This window comes from Neophocaena asiaeorientalis, unplaced genomic scaffold, assembly GCF_003031525.2.
Source record: "Neophocaena asiaeorientalis asiaeorientalis breed wild unplaced genomic scaffold, Neophocaena_asiaeorientalis_V1.1 scaffold302, whole genome shotgun sequence".
Classification (NCBI taxonomy): domain Eukaryota; kingdom Metazoa; phylum Chordata; class Mammalia; order Artiodactyla; family Phocoenidae; genus Neophocaena; species Neophocaena asiaeorientalis.
Window position 1 is genome coordinate 2,813,166 of NW_020174038.1, and position 15,082 is coordinate 2,828,247.

General features: G+C 42.2%; 1 protein-coding gene across 4 annotated transcripts in view; it reads right to left on the bottom strand.

Moving 5' to 3' along the window:
• Positions 1 to 15,082, bottom strand: part of RALGAPA2 (Ral GTPase activating protein catalytic subunit alpha 2) — a 282,773-nt gene that overhangs the window by 123,220 nt on the left and 144,471 nt on the right. For all 4 annotated transcript variants that reach the window (XR_003004327.1, XR_003004326.1, XM_024753744.1 and 1 more), the window contains 3 exons: positions 8,479 to 8,607; positions 4,604 to 4,732; positions 3,447 to 3,505 (listed from right to left, as the gene is read on the bottom strand). Coding sequence is in view for 2 of the 4 variants with exons in the window: in XM_024753744.1 (XP_024609512.1) it covers positions 3,447 to 3,505; positions 4,604 to 4,732; positions 8,479 to 8,607 (317 nt within the window). In the remaining 2 variants the exon portion in view is untranslated. The remainder of the gene's footprint in view (positions 1 to 3,446; positions 3,506 to 4,603; positions 4,733 to 8,478; positions 8,608 to 15,082) is intronic.

Genomic DNA, 15,082 nt, shown 5'->3' on the forward strand with positions numbered 1-15,082 from the left:
AAAAACAAAAAAAAAAAAAAAAAAAAAAAAAAAAAAAAAAAAAAAAAACTTCTTGCTTTTTCTGAATTACTATCACTCACAATTATAACTATATTCTCTCTCAGTTCTCCTCCATTTATTTGAATCTTGATCATATTTCAGTCTGCTTATCTACACTCATATGACCTTAACTCCTAACTCCTAACTGCCTAACTCCTTTTACACACAACTAAGAAAGACTGACCATATTATACATATTTCTATTCCACTTTTAACTCCACAGGAATTTGGCTTTCTACACTAAAGGAAGAGGGAAGAAAGATACTGCCAAGACTTGTTGAAGGTCTGAATGTAGCAGGTGCAGGTAAAGGAGAAATCAAGGATTTTCCCAAGTTTCTGAATTGACAGTCTGGGCAGATGATGGTGACAAGTACTGAGATGATGTCTGAGGACAGTTAGGCTCTGGAGCAGACAGCAGACTCAAGGCTTCAGTTATGGTTGTGTTAAGTTTACATGTGTTAAGACACCCAAGTTGAGATATCAAGTAGGCAGTTTAATATAAAAGCCTGAATACTTAAGGGGTTGACAGAAGGGGCCAGGAAAATAAATTGAGTATCATCAGCAAGCAGATGGTGTTAAAAAAGTCTGGTGAAATGAATAAGAGCACCTAGGAACGTCATGCAGAGGGAAAGACAGCCAGCCCTAAACCCCGAGTCACTCTAACCCCCAGAGGTAGGCAGAGAAGGCAGACAGGAGAGGAACAGCTACAGTGACAGAGGAGCAAAATCAGAATATTACATTCTAAGGAACTGGCATCGTTCAGGAGGAGGATAAAGACAGACTAAGAGCTAGCAAGGTAAGTATGCATATTAAAATTTCTAAGGCAGCCTCTAAAAGAACTGAAAGTCTATGACTTCTAAAAAATTAGAGGTAATAAATGGAATGTGAAAAAAACACAATCACTCCCAAAAAAAGGAAGGAAGGAAGGAAGGAGGAAAAGGTGAGTGAAAAAATATGAAGGTAAAAAAACAGGACAAAAATGAAAGAAATATTGAAAAAGACAAATAGCAAAATATAAAATAAGATGAAAGAGTTACATCCAAATATTTCAGTAACTACAGTAAATGCAAATGAACTAAAGCTTCAGTTAAAAGCTAAAGATCAGACAGGATAAACACATAAAATCAAGTATGTACAGCTTTTGCAAAGACATTTAAAAGAGAAGAATATAGAAAGGTTAAATTTAAAAGAAAATATTATTTTAAAATATAGCTGAATCAATATCAGACAACTGGTCTTTAAGATAAAAAAATCACCCTTAAAGATAAAGAGGTCACTATGTAAATATAAAAGATTTGATTAACTACAGAGATAGGATAATTTTACACTTCTGTGCAGCTAATAACATAGCTTCAAAATATATAAAACAAAGACTGACAGAAATACGAAGAGAAATATATAAATGCACCATAAAATTGGGAGATTTTTAACATATCTTTCTCAGTAAATGATCTAGATGATAAAAAAATAGAAAGAATATGTAATATTTGAAACACATGATTTAAAAGTTAATCTAATGGACACATCTAGAACACTACACCCAACAACTGAAGAATAGTATATACATTCTTTCAAGCATATATGGGACATTTGGAAAAACTGACTACATATTAGACCATAAAGCAAATCTCAACAATTCCAAAGACCAACAACATTTTTGATCCAGAATGCAATTAACTAAGACATCAGCAGCATAAAGATAAAGAGAAGTAACCATATTTTTGGAAATTAAGAAATACATTGCTCAATAAATCATGACTCAATGAAGGAATCATAATGGAAACTTGAAAAAATTTGTAATGCAAAAATATTACATATCAAAACTTAAAGAACTCAGACAAAGTAGCACCTAGAAATAAACATATGGACTTAACTGTTCATATTTGCATAAAAGAAAGGCTGAGAATTAATATACTAAGTATACAACTTCAAAAGTGAGAAAAAGAATTATAGAATGTAAAGAAAGTAGAACGAACATTAAAAAAAGAGCAGAGAGTAGGAAATTAAAATATAGACTAGAGAGGTTGAACAAAGACAAAAGTCTCTTCTTTGAAAAGACCAATAAAATTGACAGATATTTGGTAAGACTAGTGAGAAAAATCAGAGAACACACAAAAAGTGTCAGAGATTAAAAAGCGCTTATAGCTATAGAAGTGAAAGAGATAAAAGATAGCAAAGGGATAATGGAAACACCATGGATGCCACAATGTTTCAAAACTTGGAATGGACAAGTTTTTAGAAAATTTTAGTTCATCTAAACTGTCAAAAAAAACCTTTTCCTTAAAATCATTGAAGAAAATGAGTCCGTGGTGAACCTTCTTATAAAGAAAATACCTTGATAGTTTTACTATCAAGGTCTATTAAATAAATACACAAGACTATCAAGTCCAATTTTACAAAAACTCTTGCTGACTGAACAGAATGAAACAGCACTTCGCTCATTTTGTGAGACTATATAACCTTGTAATCAAACCTGACAAGGACAGGATGGGGAGAGAAAATTAAAGGCCATGAATATAAATTCAACTTTCCTGAACAAAATGTTAGTCAAATCAGATCCAGTGCTGTGTAAACCAAGTTGTGTTTATCCCCAAATGCAAGGTTATTTAATATTATCAAATCGATCATGAATTTACAGCTTCTGGTAATGGCAGACTAGAAAATCGTGACTAAACCGTCCACTGAAGGTAAGTGAAGAAGTTAGACAAAATACAAAAGAAAAAACCCTTGAAAATGATCGGAGAGCTAACAAGACAGTGCAAGTGCCCGCTGCTCGCTTGGAACCGGCCCGGAGGGGGCAGGACACGAGCAAGAGGCGGAGCTGGGCTTCTGGAGACCTTACAAGCTTGGAGGTTGAGGATCAGAAACTGCTGTGCCCGCCACCAGTGCTCCCAGCTCCGGGCCTCACCTGGGGAGGACAGATAGGAACTTTTCACTCTGTACGTGCCCCAGAAAACCTCCTATCTTGGCCACAGACTGCCAGCAACCTCAGATGCCTGGTGGAAGCGACCAAAATGTTTCCAGACATTGCTGAATGTTTCCTGGGATACAAAATCACTGCCGATTGAGAATCGCTATCCTGTAAGTACATCATTTTTATACATTTCGGTTTATCCTTCCATTTTCTTCCTTGTTAAAAATATCAGGGAATACACCTAGGTATTCACAATCTTGCTTTTTCTTACACAAAAGGTAGCATGTGCTACACACAATCATCTACACCTTGTGCTTTGCACTTAATAATGGCACCTTTGAGAAAATTAATAAAGCATTTTCCCCACATAATTCTTACTGTACTTTTTAGTGTAAGAGTAATGTGAAAGAATAAGTATTTTTAATATTAACTGATTACACATGAATGTGTATCTTAAAATTCTAAACTAGTTTACCTTTTATTTAGCATTTACCTTGCACTCTCATTTGGTTCCTCTGTGGCATTCTTCAGTAAAATACTTATGAGGTAGTGCTAAAAACACAAAATGACGTAAAATAAAAACCTTGTTTAGTAGTTGATTTCCCACATGTTCTGTCCTCATTCTAGGCAGTGAGGGGCCACTGAAGGACTGGGGGAAGGACACAAGGGGCTCAGGGGAGCAGCATGGTGGTCTCAGCCGGGGGCTCGCAGGGCTTTGAGCCTGCCTAGGGAAGAGCTTTTCTGTGTATACAATAAAAACCAAGCAGAGCAAATGACTCTTCGTCATAGGAAAAATCTCGGTTTTCTTTTACTTCAACTGGATTATACATCGTAAACTGAACCACACGTTGTACTTGTGTACTATAGATAGATAAATTAATTGATTGATTTGAAAAGCATTTTTCTTTGCCCCAAAGTCAGCTGAGGAGAGACTGTTTAATTTTATTCTCCAAGGATTAATTTAGAACCTCAAATAGTAGTAGTATTTAATCAGGCCAACAATGGGCTTGAATGTTTTGCTTATTTCAATTATTTCTTATAAATTCACTTGATGCACTAAAGCAGCATAGTTACACTAATAAAATTATTACAAAGAATGATTCATTACATAATCATGATCCGTAGGCATGATAAACAGATCTAATAAAAAACACCCGAGGAACCTAACCATCGCTCTCCATCTAGTTCATTTAATCCCCCCAAAACCAGCCTTCTAAAAAAAACAACTGATACATCTAAACGATATAGCCAAACTTTCAGGGATAAACAGCTCAATGCATAATAATGGAAGAGAGAACCACACAGCTCGAGTTAGAAGATGCTAACCAGGGCTTCCCTGGTGGCGAAGTGGTTAAGAATCCGCCTGCCAATGCAGGGGGACATGGGTTCGATCCCTGGCCCGGGAAGATCCCACATGCTGCGGAGCAGCTACTGAAGCCTGCGCGCCTAGAGCCCATGCTCTGCAACAAGAGAAGCCACCGCAATGAGAAGCCCACGTACCACAACGAAAAGTAGCCCCCGCTCGCCACAACTAGAGGAAGCCCGTGCACAGCAGCGAAGACCCAACACAGTCAAAAATAAAAAATAAATAAATAAATAAATAAATTTATAGAAGATGCTAACCTGAGATTCGGTCATTGCATCACGTACCTTGACATCTTCCGTTCCCCTGGTGACTTCAGTAACTTCGGGCACCGGCTGCCACAGAGGGATCTCGCGGTAGGTGTTGGGAAAGCAGACCAGAGACCCGAGAATGGTGAGGGCTTCCAAACGAGGGGCCTGCACACGGCAAAGGGAAGTGAGACACACATTTTCCTTCTGGTTATAAACGTTAGATAAGCAACAATGTGTTTTACTTTTTCATGATTTTGAGGCAGCCCTGCTGGAGCAACGGCATCAGGGGTGAAGTTTACTGTTTCCTGTTTTACTTCACTTTTTAAATACAAAGATTTGAAACTACTAACACCAAAATGTTCAGGTTTTTCAAAGTTGGTCAGTGAGCACACAGCTTCTCGTTACATGACCCCCACAACACAAGACCCACCAGTTCCCATCCAGGCCTGGTCTCACCTGACCCCGCACGGCAGGGGATGCAGCTGACAGCTCCCGTGCACCCGGGAGCCCTTCCATCACTTGGACACCTTTCTTGGTTCCCCAGGGGACCTGACAGTCTCCTTGCTGGGACCCCTCGCCTCCTCAGGATATAGACTCCAGGGTGCTGAGTGCAATTCTCGGCCCTCTTCCCTCCGAGATCTACACTCAACTCGTCCGGGATGTCCAGACCCGAGGGTTTAAATACCTCCTACGTGTCGCCAACCCCTCAGCACCTCTCGGTAGCCCTGGCTTCCTTCCTGAGTCCAGATCTGTAGATCCGACTACCTGTTTGCCATCTCCACTCAAGGTCCAGAAGCCATCTCCCCTGTCAAGCGCCCCCTCGCCACAGGGTGCTATGGTTCTGTGTGACACCACCCAGCCACCATCACTGCCCCCTTACCTGCTACCTGTACCTTCCTCTATTTTCCTGTTAAGAAAATCTCTAAATGTAAAAGTAGACAGAATGTTATATCCATGCACCCAATGCCTAGACTCAAGATGTTACCACTCTTGCCTCATTTATCTCCTTTTCGTTTTTTTCATTTCAGTATTTCAAATTTGTTTAAAAGTTTTCCACTTTCAGTTTTAAAGCAAATTCAAGACATTGTGTCATTCCACCTCTGTGTCCTCCAGCATCCCTGCTTTGGGTTTTCCCTTGGTATTCATCACTTCCTGACGACACGTTATGTATTCATTTGATGTCTGCATTCCCCACGAAGACAGAGGGCAGACAGTCTTCGTCACTTCTCTCCCCCGAGGATGCCCAGTAAACACCACCTGGGGAAAAGGTGGTGGCTGTGGTTCTCATTCACGGATGGACAGGGCCCACCTTGCAGGTCTCCGCGTCAGCTTTGCTTCTTCCATGAAGACTTTTCTAACAGATGCCTTCCCTTCCAGCTCTCATCATGCAGAATTAACTGGTCCCATACTGGCACCCCTCTGGGTTCTGGAGGTGCTTCTATTGTGGCTGCTAGAAACTTATGTGCAAATATTAACGCTTAGTTTACCTGTCCGATTCCCGGAGGATGGGTTCCCTGTCACATTTACGCAGGCCAGGTCCTGGCATATAGTACGTCCGCAGTCAGTGTTTCTCCCACAGACTTGTTCTTTCGGCCTTCACTAACGGTTCCCTTGACCCACCATATAGTCTTGGTTTGAACGTCGCCGAGGCTGATTTTTTCCCCTGAGTCGTGTGTGACTCTGTAACCACTGGATACAAAACAATAGCTCCTACATAAAATAAAGAGCTGTCACGCAGCTTTATTCAAAGAGCGGAGTAAATCTAGATAATTTTTTTGCCTGGGTACTGGGCCTGTGGTGAGCCCCAATTTACACACAGAAGAGTGAGGCCTGTGAGTCTGTTGCCCCAGGATGGATGGCTAGTACCCACAATGCTGGGAAGGACCCTGGGCCTGGCTGGGCAGGGCTGCAGGATGGAGAATGGGGAGAGAATTGCATGTAATATCCCTGGCTGTGTGCACATCAGGATGCATCCACTCTGCCGCTGGTGGACTTTCGGATCGTCTCTAGTTTGGAGCTGTGATAACAATGTTTGCTGAGCGCGATCTTCCCCCATCTCCTGGGTACTTGTGCACGCGTTTCTCTTTCCCTCGTGGCCTCAGCAGGCAGATCTACGTACCAGGAGTCCTCCAGGCTTGTAATTAACAGAAAATTCTGACTGAGCAGGTGTGTCCCTATCCGAACACCTCTCACTAGTTCTCATACAATTTTAAACCTCAAGTTTAAATTCAGAGAGTGATTCAAAGTAATTCAGGGTTATTGTTCCTTTATGTAATATAAATCTTACACTCACATTCTCATATTTTCTCTCTCTCTCTCTCTCTTTAAACAAATGTTTTGGAAGGCCACTTTAATAGCTCATCTAGTCGAAAGATAAATTTTCACAGAGAATGACCACCATGCATGATATTATCACTAGAAAGGGCGCCAGCATTTTCACAGGAAACTCTCAGAGCAAGTAAGGAAAATTTCAATAAAGTAGTTTCCTTCCTATATCCTGTTTTTTCAATGTCTTTTCCAAAGTTTTTCAATTTTTTTCCCAAAGTTTTTTCAATGTTGATTTGAATGGTTGAAAGTAAATTAGAAGGTTCCTTGAGAATGATTATCCTACAAAAAGTTTTTCAGAAATAAGTATGAAAAGTTGTCATAGTCTTTAGAAAAAAGAAAAACAGTTGAACAGATTCAACATTTTCCTTCTTTCTTCCTTCTTTTCACTCATCCATCCCTTTTGCTCCTGTCTCTCTTCCCTCCCCTTCGCTTTTTAATTTACCCCTAGAAGAAAAAGCGCATGAAATACCAGCTATACAAAGCATTAAAAAAACAATTTAATTCAAAACCCAGGGTTGGAGTTTGAATTTGCCCTGCAGTGAAGAAATAAGTAGAATAAGAAAGTAACAACGTGTCAAACAGAATTTAGGTAGCTAGATACTCACACTGATTTCAACAGAAGTGCCTGGCAAACAGTAAAGCTAGTTTTATTTACACCATTTAAAGAAGGGAAAACTGGCTCTGAACAGGTAACAGCTGTACAGAGCACAACTGTGAGAGGCCTTTAAATTGAAATGGGTGAGAGTGTCCTCTCAAAGGCGTTAATACATCGCCCTAATAGTGGAGGTAAAGGTGGAGACTACAAATCAATTCTTTTCGTAGCCCTTAGCGCTCGCTTAGTCCACTTGCTTCTCACTTCTTAGTACAAGAATTCTGCCAGAGTTTTATGACATATGAATACGACGATATATATTAATTTTCTGGTTAAAAATTTTAGTGTTCTAACAGTTTAAGAAAATATTTTCTATTAGACTTATAACTAAGACTTAATAATAGAAAAAAACCTTATTGATGATGTACACTTAAAATTCTCTCTTGGGCTTCCCTGGTGGCGCAGTGGTTGAGAGTCCGCCTGCCGATGCAGGGGATACGGGTTCGTGCACCAGTACGGGAAGATCCCACATGCCGCGGAGCGGCTGCACCCGTGAACCATGGCCGCTGAACCTGCGCGTCCGGAGCCTGTGCTCCACAGTGGGAGAGGCCACAGTGGTGAGAGGCCCGCGTACCGCAAAAAAAAAAAAAAAATCTCTCTTGACCACAGACATTAGTGTCTGTGCCACCATTTACTGAAAAATGCTAACAAGATTCTAGGAGACCAGTCCTGCCTCTGACTGTGTAAATGTGCTGCCATATTAGTGAGGACATGATTTCTCACACTCTGGCCTTTTGATGAAACGCCTTTCCACTACCAGTGTGTCATCTTATCCTACAATTTCACACATCAGCTGCCAGGGCATCTACCCGAGAGCCCGGTTTCACGTTGCACTAATGAGTCAACACCTGTTAGGAGTGGAGAAATCTGAACCTTGTTAGCCGCTGTGAAGCCTCCTGGGAGCTGGGATGCTGAGCATTGTCACACTCACCGCCAGCGTGTCTGCACTGAGGACCCTGGCAGCGGCCGTGATGAAGTCCCCCACCAGCATGGAGAAGCCGGGCAAACCCAGGGAGAAAAAGCGGGGTGGGCAGTGCCTTACAATGGTATTTAAGATATCCTAGAAGGGGAGAAAAGAAAACACAACTGTAAGTTTCCAGACCAAAATTCCAAAGTCATCAGTTCGTCTGTACATATGACTACTGTGAGATTATCTGAAAGAAAACAGACCACGGAACTTTTTCAGTGAAAAGGGTTCCAGGAGATGAGTTAGTCCAGGGGCTATTGTGTACTCATTTTACACATAAGAGGACAGAGACCTTAAACTGTAGGGTGACTTGTCCAAGACCTGAATTGTGGCATTGGGACTAGACACTCTTCCATCTTCCATGTAGAGGTGGGCTCCTCGGACAAGCTACAGGAGTGTTGAGGTAGACAAATAAATTAAACCTGCAAGAAGCTATCACTTCTCATCTTCTTCAATTTTCAAAAGTCAAAGCACACTGTTCTATTACAAACTCCTGAAGTAGGCAGAGATGGAAACTCGCATTCTTCGGGCGACTCCTGTGTGAAACAATGGGAGCGTGGGTCCCGCTGGGATGGGTCACACGCCAAGGTCAGGTGGTCGGTGGGGCTCCGGGTAGAAGTGGGTGGCAAGGCACGTGTGCCCAGTGCTGCGTGTGGACCATCTGCCCCCAGACACCTGGTGTCCCTGGGTCTGGAAGGGCCTCTCACTGGTGGGTGGCCGGCTGGCCCCTGCCCGCCAGCTCTGTTCTGAGGCGTTGCCTCATTCCAGCCCGTGGCAGACCAGGGCTCTTCTCCTGGACGGCGTTCGTGCCATCCACGGCCAGGCCGCGTCTCTGAAGCCATCTGTGCGAGTGTGTGCAAAGGGGATTAGTAAGAAAACCACAAACTGCTTTTATGCAGTTCTAGGCCAAGTGCATTCATCAAATGCACTGAAGTGCTGTAGTTATGGGACTTGTAGTTATATAACCTAGAGTTAGTCGCAAAATACAAGCAGCAAAATACCAAAACAACAACAACAAAAAGCCCCCAAAACCTCTGGTTTGTTTTCTCAAATTTCAGTGTAGCTATTCGAAAATCCTTTAAAATAATCCTGATTTAACTTGATTAAATTAGAGCAAGGGATAGCAGTGTGCTCGATTCTAACACATTAAGTCCCTTTTCATAAAAATAACCTTATTGAACAACATGTAATCTTAAAAGAGAACCTTTAGGTGTTCACAAAACATTTTTTCTAAGGCTTCTTCCTCACACAGCAGGCTCATTTAGTGTCTACAAATCATGCTGTGTGTGTCCTTAAAATGACGGCGCAGTGCTTTATTAGAACTCTTATATGGTAAATTGTTTAGCAAGTACTAACTTAAGGTTTTAGCATTTCAGCAGACTTTTTCCTATACCAAAAACAAACAGAGAGACAAACAGATAAATAGACAGATAAAAGGGAGGAAGGAAGGAGGAAAGGAAAGAAAAACCCGAACCACGCTTCCCCCGGGTTAATGTTTAAACCTGCTGTAATCACGTCCTTTGATACATTTCAGTGTCCACATCAGCCAAGGCAAACATTCTAGGGGCTGAGCAGATGGACACTGCAGTTTAGAAAGTGTGTGGTCAACTCCCGCTCTGAGCGCAGAACAAAAGATCCACCTTTTTCATAATGAAGCCTCTGATTAATGCCCTGGACTCCTCACCACACACCTGTAATTACTCACAGAGGTACGCTCTGTGCTGGGCCTCGTCTCGGGGTATCAGGCATCAAGGTCTCGGGCAGCAGATGGAAGCACGCTTCTGTTGACATCTGCTGCCACGAAAGGATTCGTGCAAACCTGGCTCGCAAGGTAGTAGAATGCCGTGCGTGGGAAGATTAATAATGCAAACAACCATGATGTTAACTTTGTTAGGTTTGTGTTAATTCCATCTGTTGAGAGGAGGAACTGAGCCTCGAACCGTGTGGGTTTTTAACACCTTTTAGCACATACTTAAATCACAGATTTTTCACCACTGGAATTGAGAGGTTTAATTTTAAAAAAGGGTTTTCTGGGATACGTTTACGGGAATTATGAACTAAATCCTTTAACAAGCTAAAGCCAGAATTTATACATGAAATCCATTTCGCTTCACAAGGTTCGGATGCGTCCAGGCAATGAGCTGGAAGTGGGGCATTCCCAGAAATGACTAAGTTGCCACTGATGCTGAAGGAAGCAGAAATGTCACAGGCTCCCCACCCCCTGGACCCCGGCCAGTCTCTTGAACGGAACCTGTTTCTACGGGCGAGAAGGTTGGAAAGAGAAGGCAAAATAACAGATGGCTGGCCTAGCCTGCCCGCCACCCACGGAAGGCGGCCCCCAGGAGAAGTGAGGCCGCCAGTTACAGCAGCTCTGGGCTGGGGTTAATATGGGGGTTAAAGAGGGGGCTGTATAGCCAGTCGGCCAAGTTAGGGCCATATGCTTGCTTCTTTTGCTTATCCACACTGAAATGGAACAACCCAACGATTACAATCTTTGTGACAACATTTTGAAATTAGGAATAACCGTGGTGCTCGAAGGAGAGCAGCTGCATCTTCCCAGCAGAGGGACGTCCACGAAGGGCTGCCGGCACTTCTGGTAGGAGCCTTCCTGTCCACACGCTGAGACCACGGCGACAGCCGGAATCCTTGCGAAAATGAAAATCTTGAGACTGAAGCTTTCTCCTGGGTCCCCGGGGTTTCAGGGAGACCGAACAGGATGGTGCTTCCCAAACACAAATTATTCACGTACAACCCTCATGCTTTTTGTCCTATTCAAGTCCAAAGTGAACATGATTTGTCTGTTTTTCAAAGTAACTCACTTTTTTTTCATGTAAATAAGAGCATTCTGGAAAACTCGTATCCTGTCATAAGTAGAAAATAACCCTTAAATCAGTACAATTATGGTAAACCAAGGCTACTGAGTTTTTGCTAAACATCCCCGTCAGATGGAAGCTGTCCTTGTTAACAGCGTGGTTTGCATCCTGGGTGGAGAGAGAAGTTCTGTGCCCGCTCCAGCCACCTGTCCGGGAGTCACAGGGCTGGCAGAGCCAGGGCCATGGCACCCCGGGTTCGACTCAGGGCTATTCAGTGTCCCCTCCTTTGTGATCATGGTGGAAAATGCCCCCGTACTCAAGTCAGACTCTGGCAGAGTGAAAAGAGCCCCAGGCCTGGGGTCAAGACCTCGTGTATGTGACCGTGGACAGGTCACGTCGAGCTTAGAGCTTCTCATTTCTCTTCCACAGAAGGGACTGATTCCCCCTGGACTTGTGGGTAACGGGAGAGATGTGAACACATGCCTTGTAAACTGAAGAAGGTCACACAGAAGTAAACAGAGTAAAAATAGAAGGGAAGGACTATGAAGGATTTTTACTTTCTAGAATTTACTTTGTAGAATTCCGTGAACTACTATTTTGCTGATACTCAGAAAGAGCTTTTTAAAACATTTCAAAGGTGGTCCCCAAAGCCTCTTAGATTACATTCTCCCAGAAGTTAAAAAACCCTAAAAACTAATTCTCTCCAATAACATCCTTAGCAAAGTGTTACAGCAATTAGCCATAGTGTATATAATTTATAGGGCAAATAATGAAATAAAAACCGGAAAATGCTCTGTTTTAGATATTCAAGAGTCCATTCTTCTAAGGAGTTCTAGAATGTACCCAGTCAAGTGAGTCTGGTAGCAAAAATTCGTTTCTTTTCCACGTTCTAAACAGACCGAAAATAATAAGCAAAACTATAAGCTCAATAAAAAGATGGACTCTAAAATAGGAATTAAGCTTATTCTTGAAAATTGACCAGCATGAAACTCTTTCGCACGCTTTTTGTTCAGAGGAAATAAAATTCAATCCGCAAAATGCTGTAATATGAGGAACGGACCACCAAACTAGTATTTTCCTCTCATTTTTGGTTACAAGTCCACACGCATGCTACACTGAGTGTGAAAACGGGATTGTAAGATGATAGCTGTGAATTTGCAGCTTATCCAGAGATTCAGGTTTGTGAGAAAGTAACTGGTGAGAACATCTGTCTCTTATCACTGATCTTACAAAAAAATCAGGTAATTCAAATAGAGGCATGTTGTTTCCTCCCCTCCAAAGCACAGTTCTATAAACACCAACCACATTCAGCCTAGTAAATGAATCGCTTTAATTGAATGCTATGTACACAGTAACTGGAAAAACCATAAGTGATAAGAAAAACATATGGCGATGGCAACAGAAATTGGTTTATTCATTTTGCATAGTGCTGTTTCTTTAGTTCTCTTATAATTGACCTTTAGAACGATAAATGTGTAAAATAATTTTGTTTATTATGGCTCCAAACCTTCCAACAATTACACAAAATGAAAATTTAAAAGGAAGGATTCATTCTGGAAGCATTTCCATTGTTTACATAATTGCACAGCTATAATTCAGTGCTCACGTTGTTATGGAAAATAAAAAAGGGCCATTACGGGCCATTTCAATTCAAGACATTGCACAGTGGTATCAAAAATGGGGGAAAATGTTCACTTTAAAGAGGTTTAAAATGGATTAACCCTGTAAACAGAAACATTTCAATATAGTATTCTATGAAATACAAATGTTCAAGAGGTAGCCATCCTTCAGACGGAATTAGAAATGTTGCGACTGTACTTTCACACCAATTACATATATGTTATTCACTTAATATTTGCTCACGGCCCAGCAGATGATGGTGGTAACACAATAGCTGGCCATCTGTCTCCCTGCTTCCTCAGAGGACTTGCGCCCTCTCCTCGGAGCAAACAGATCCGGTTATTCCACCGAAAGTCACTCAGACCTTCCAGGAGGCCAAACGGAATTGTTCAGAAATAGAACCCCTGTGTGCAAAGTCACTGGGCTCCTCCTTTCACTTTGAAGAAAACGAAAATGTTAATTAATGATTTCATTGCTATTTTTCAGAAGATACCTTGTATCTAGAATATTCTACAAGAAGTTCTTTTGTTTGGGAAGATGGGGACTGTTCGGATCTGGTTATCCCATTAATCTAGTTAATAGAAAGATCCCGTTCATTCCACACCCAAGTGGAATTACTAATTAGCAGAAGATGTGAAGGCAGAGGGATACTTTTAACACTACCCCTGGATATAATTGAAGCTTTCTTTAACAATTAAATAGGCAGACGTGATCCTGCAGGACCTCGAAGACAAATTTGTAAGTATCAGTTATCACCTTATTGGCGAGGCTCAGATACGCTGAGTGACAAAAAAGTCTTAGTTACAGGAAGGACAGATCTGAAGAGCCCTCCAAGTCCAAGGCCTGGTGTTCTCTCTTCTGCTGCTGGGTCTCTGCTCCTTCAGAAGCGGCACAGACCTCCTTTACACAGCATGAGCTGCGACCTGGCCTGTCCAGGCTCTACACTGGTTCAGGGAGGGGTTTTTGTTGCTAAAAAGAAAGGCTTTATGATTATGGCCCTTAAGAAAAGCACAACAGATCATGTCACAGGCACTGCCCTTCCAGAAAAGTCACTGGAAATAAAAACATAGCAGGACAAGCGTAAAAATTACTTTCAAGGTCTGGGCCAAGGCATACGTGGTACCTGCGATACATTCTCTGTTCAAAAGGCTAAGTGTGGCGTAATCCGTTTGGAGAAAAGGCGGAGATTTTTATACGTGCTGGACAAACGTTACTTCTCTGGGTGTAACTTTGTTACCAAGGCCGGAAGAAATATGACAGGACAGAGTAACTGGGTTCTGCAGCTGGAGAAACAAAATCACCTCGCACTTCTCGCCATGAGGAATGCTCCGGAGAAGACATGGCAGCATGCAAAGGCGGGAGTGACAAACACAAACTTCTAAGGGTCTCAGGAGCTGCTGCTTTGACCTTGTGCATGGGATCAGTGACAGAACAAGGGGGCAGATGGCAGAGAAAATCACTGCAACCCTCAAACCCTAAAGGAGAGCCTCAAATATTTTTTTATGATTGTTCTACAATTAATCCCTCATCTGTGAAGAAAAACTCAGCTCGCCTTTAAACTGATGAAGACTGACTGACTGCTTCAGGAAAAGGGGGAGACTGATTGGTTAACTGATTTTAAGAAACACTATATGAATTTTATCTGATACTGGAGTTGATATGTTACTGCGTTGTCTTAACTGCTTCTTTTTCTTTTTGTTATTTGTAAAAGCTTTAGATGTAATTTACCTATAATAAAATTTACGCTTTAAAGTGTACAGCTTGGTAGTTTTTAACGTATTCATAGAATTGTGTGCTGTCACCACGATCTAGGGGAGACAGGCAGGGAGGCGGCAAACCCATCAGGAAATCCTGGCACATTTATGATTCCATAAGACGAGGGACACTGTCAGAGGGTCATAGAGAGAAGTGACTTGCCAGCTGCCACCCGCCCCCCGCTGCCCCCGGCCCTGGAGATGCCTCGACCTGCCTCTGTAAGGACTGTCTTAGCCGTGACCCTGATAAGCTTCAAATCTGAAACATGACAGTTTGCACAACAGGCCGGCCTAATGAGGCTGGTGCAGATGCTCCAGAGCAGTGATTAACCCCTCGCGACGAGACTTAAGCAAGTGAGGGCTTCAAGGAGCTGCTGCTGG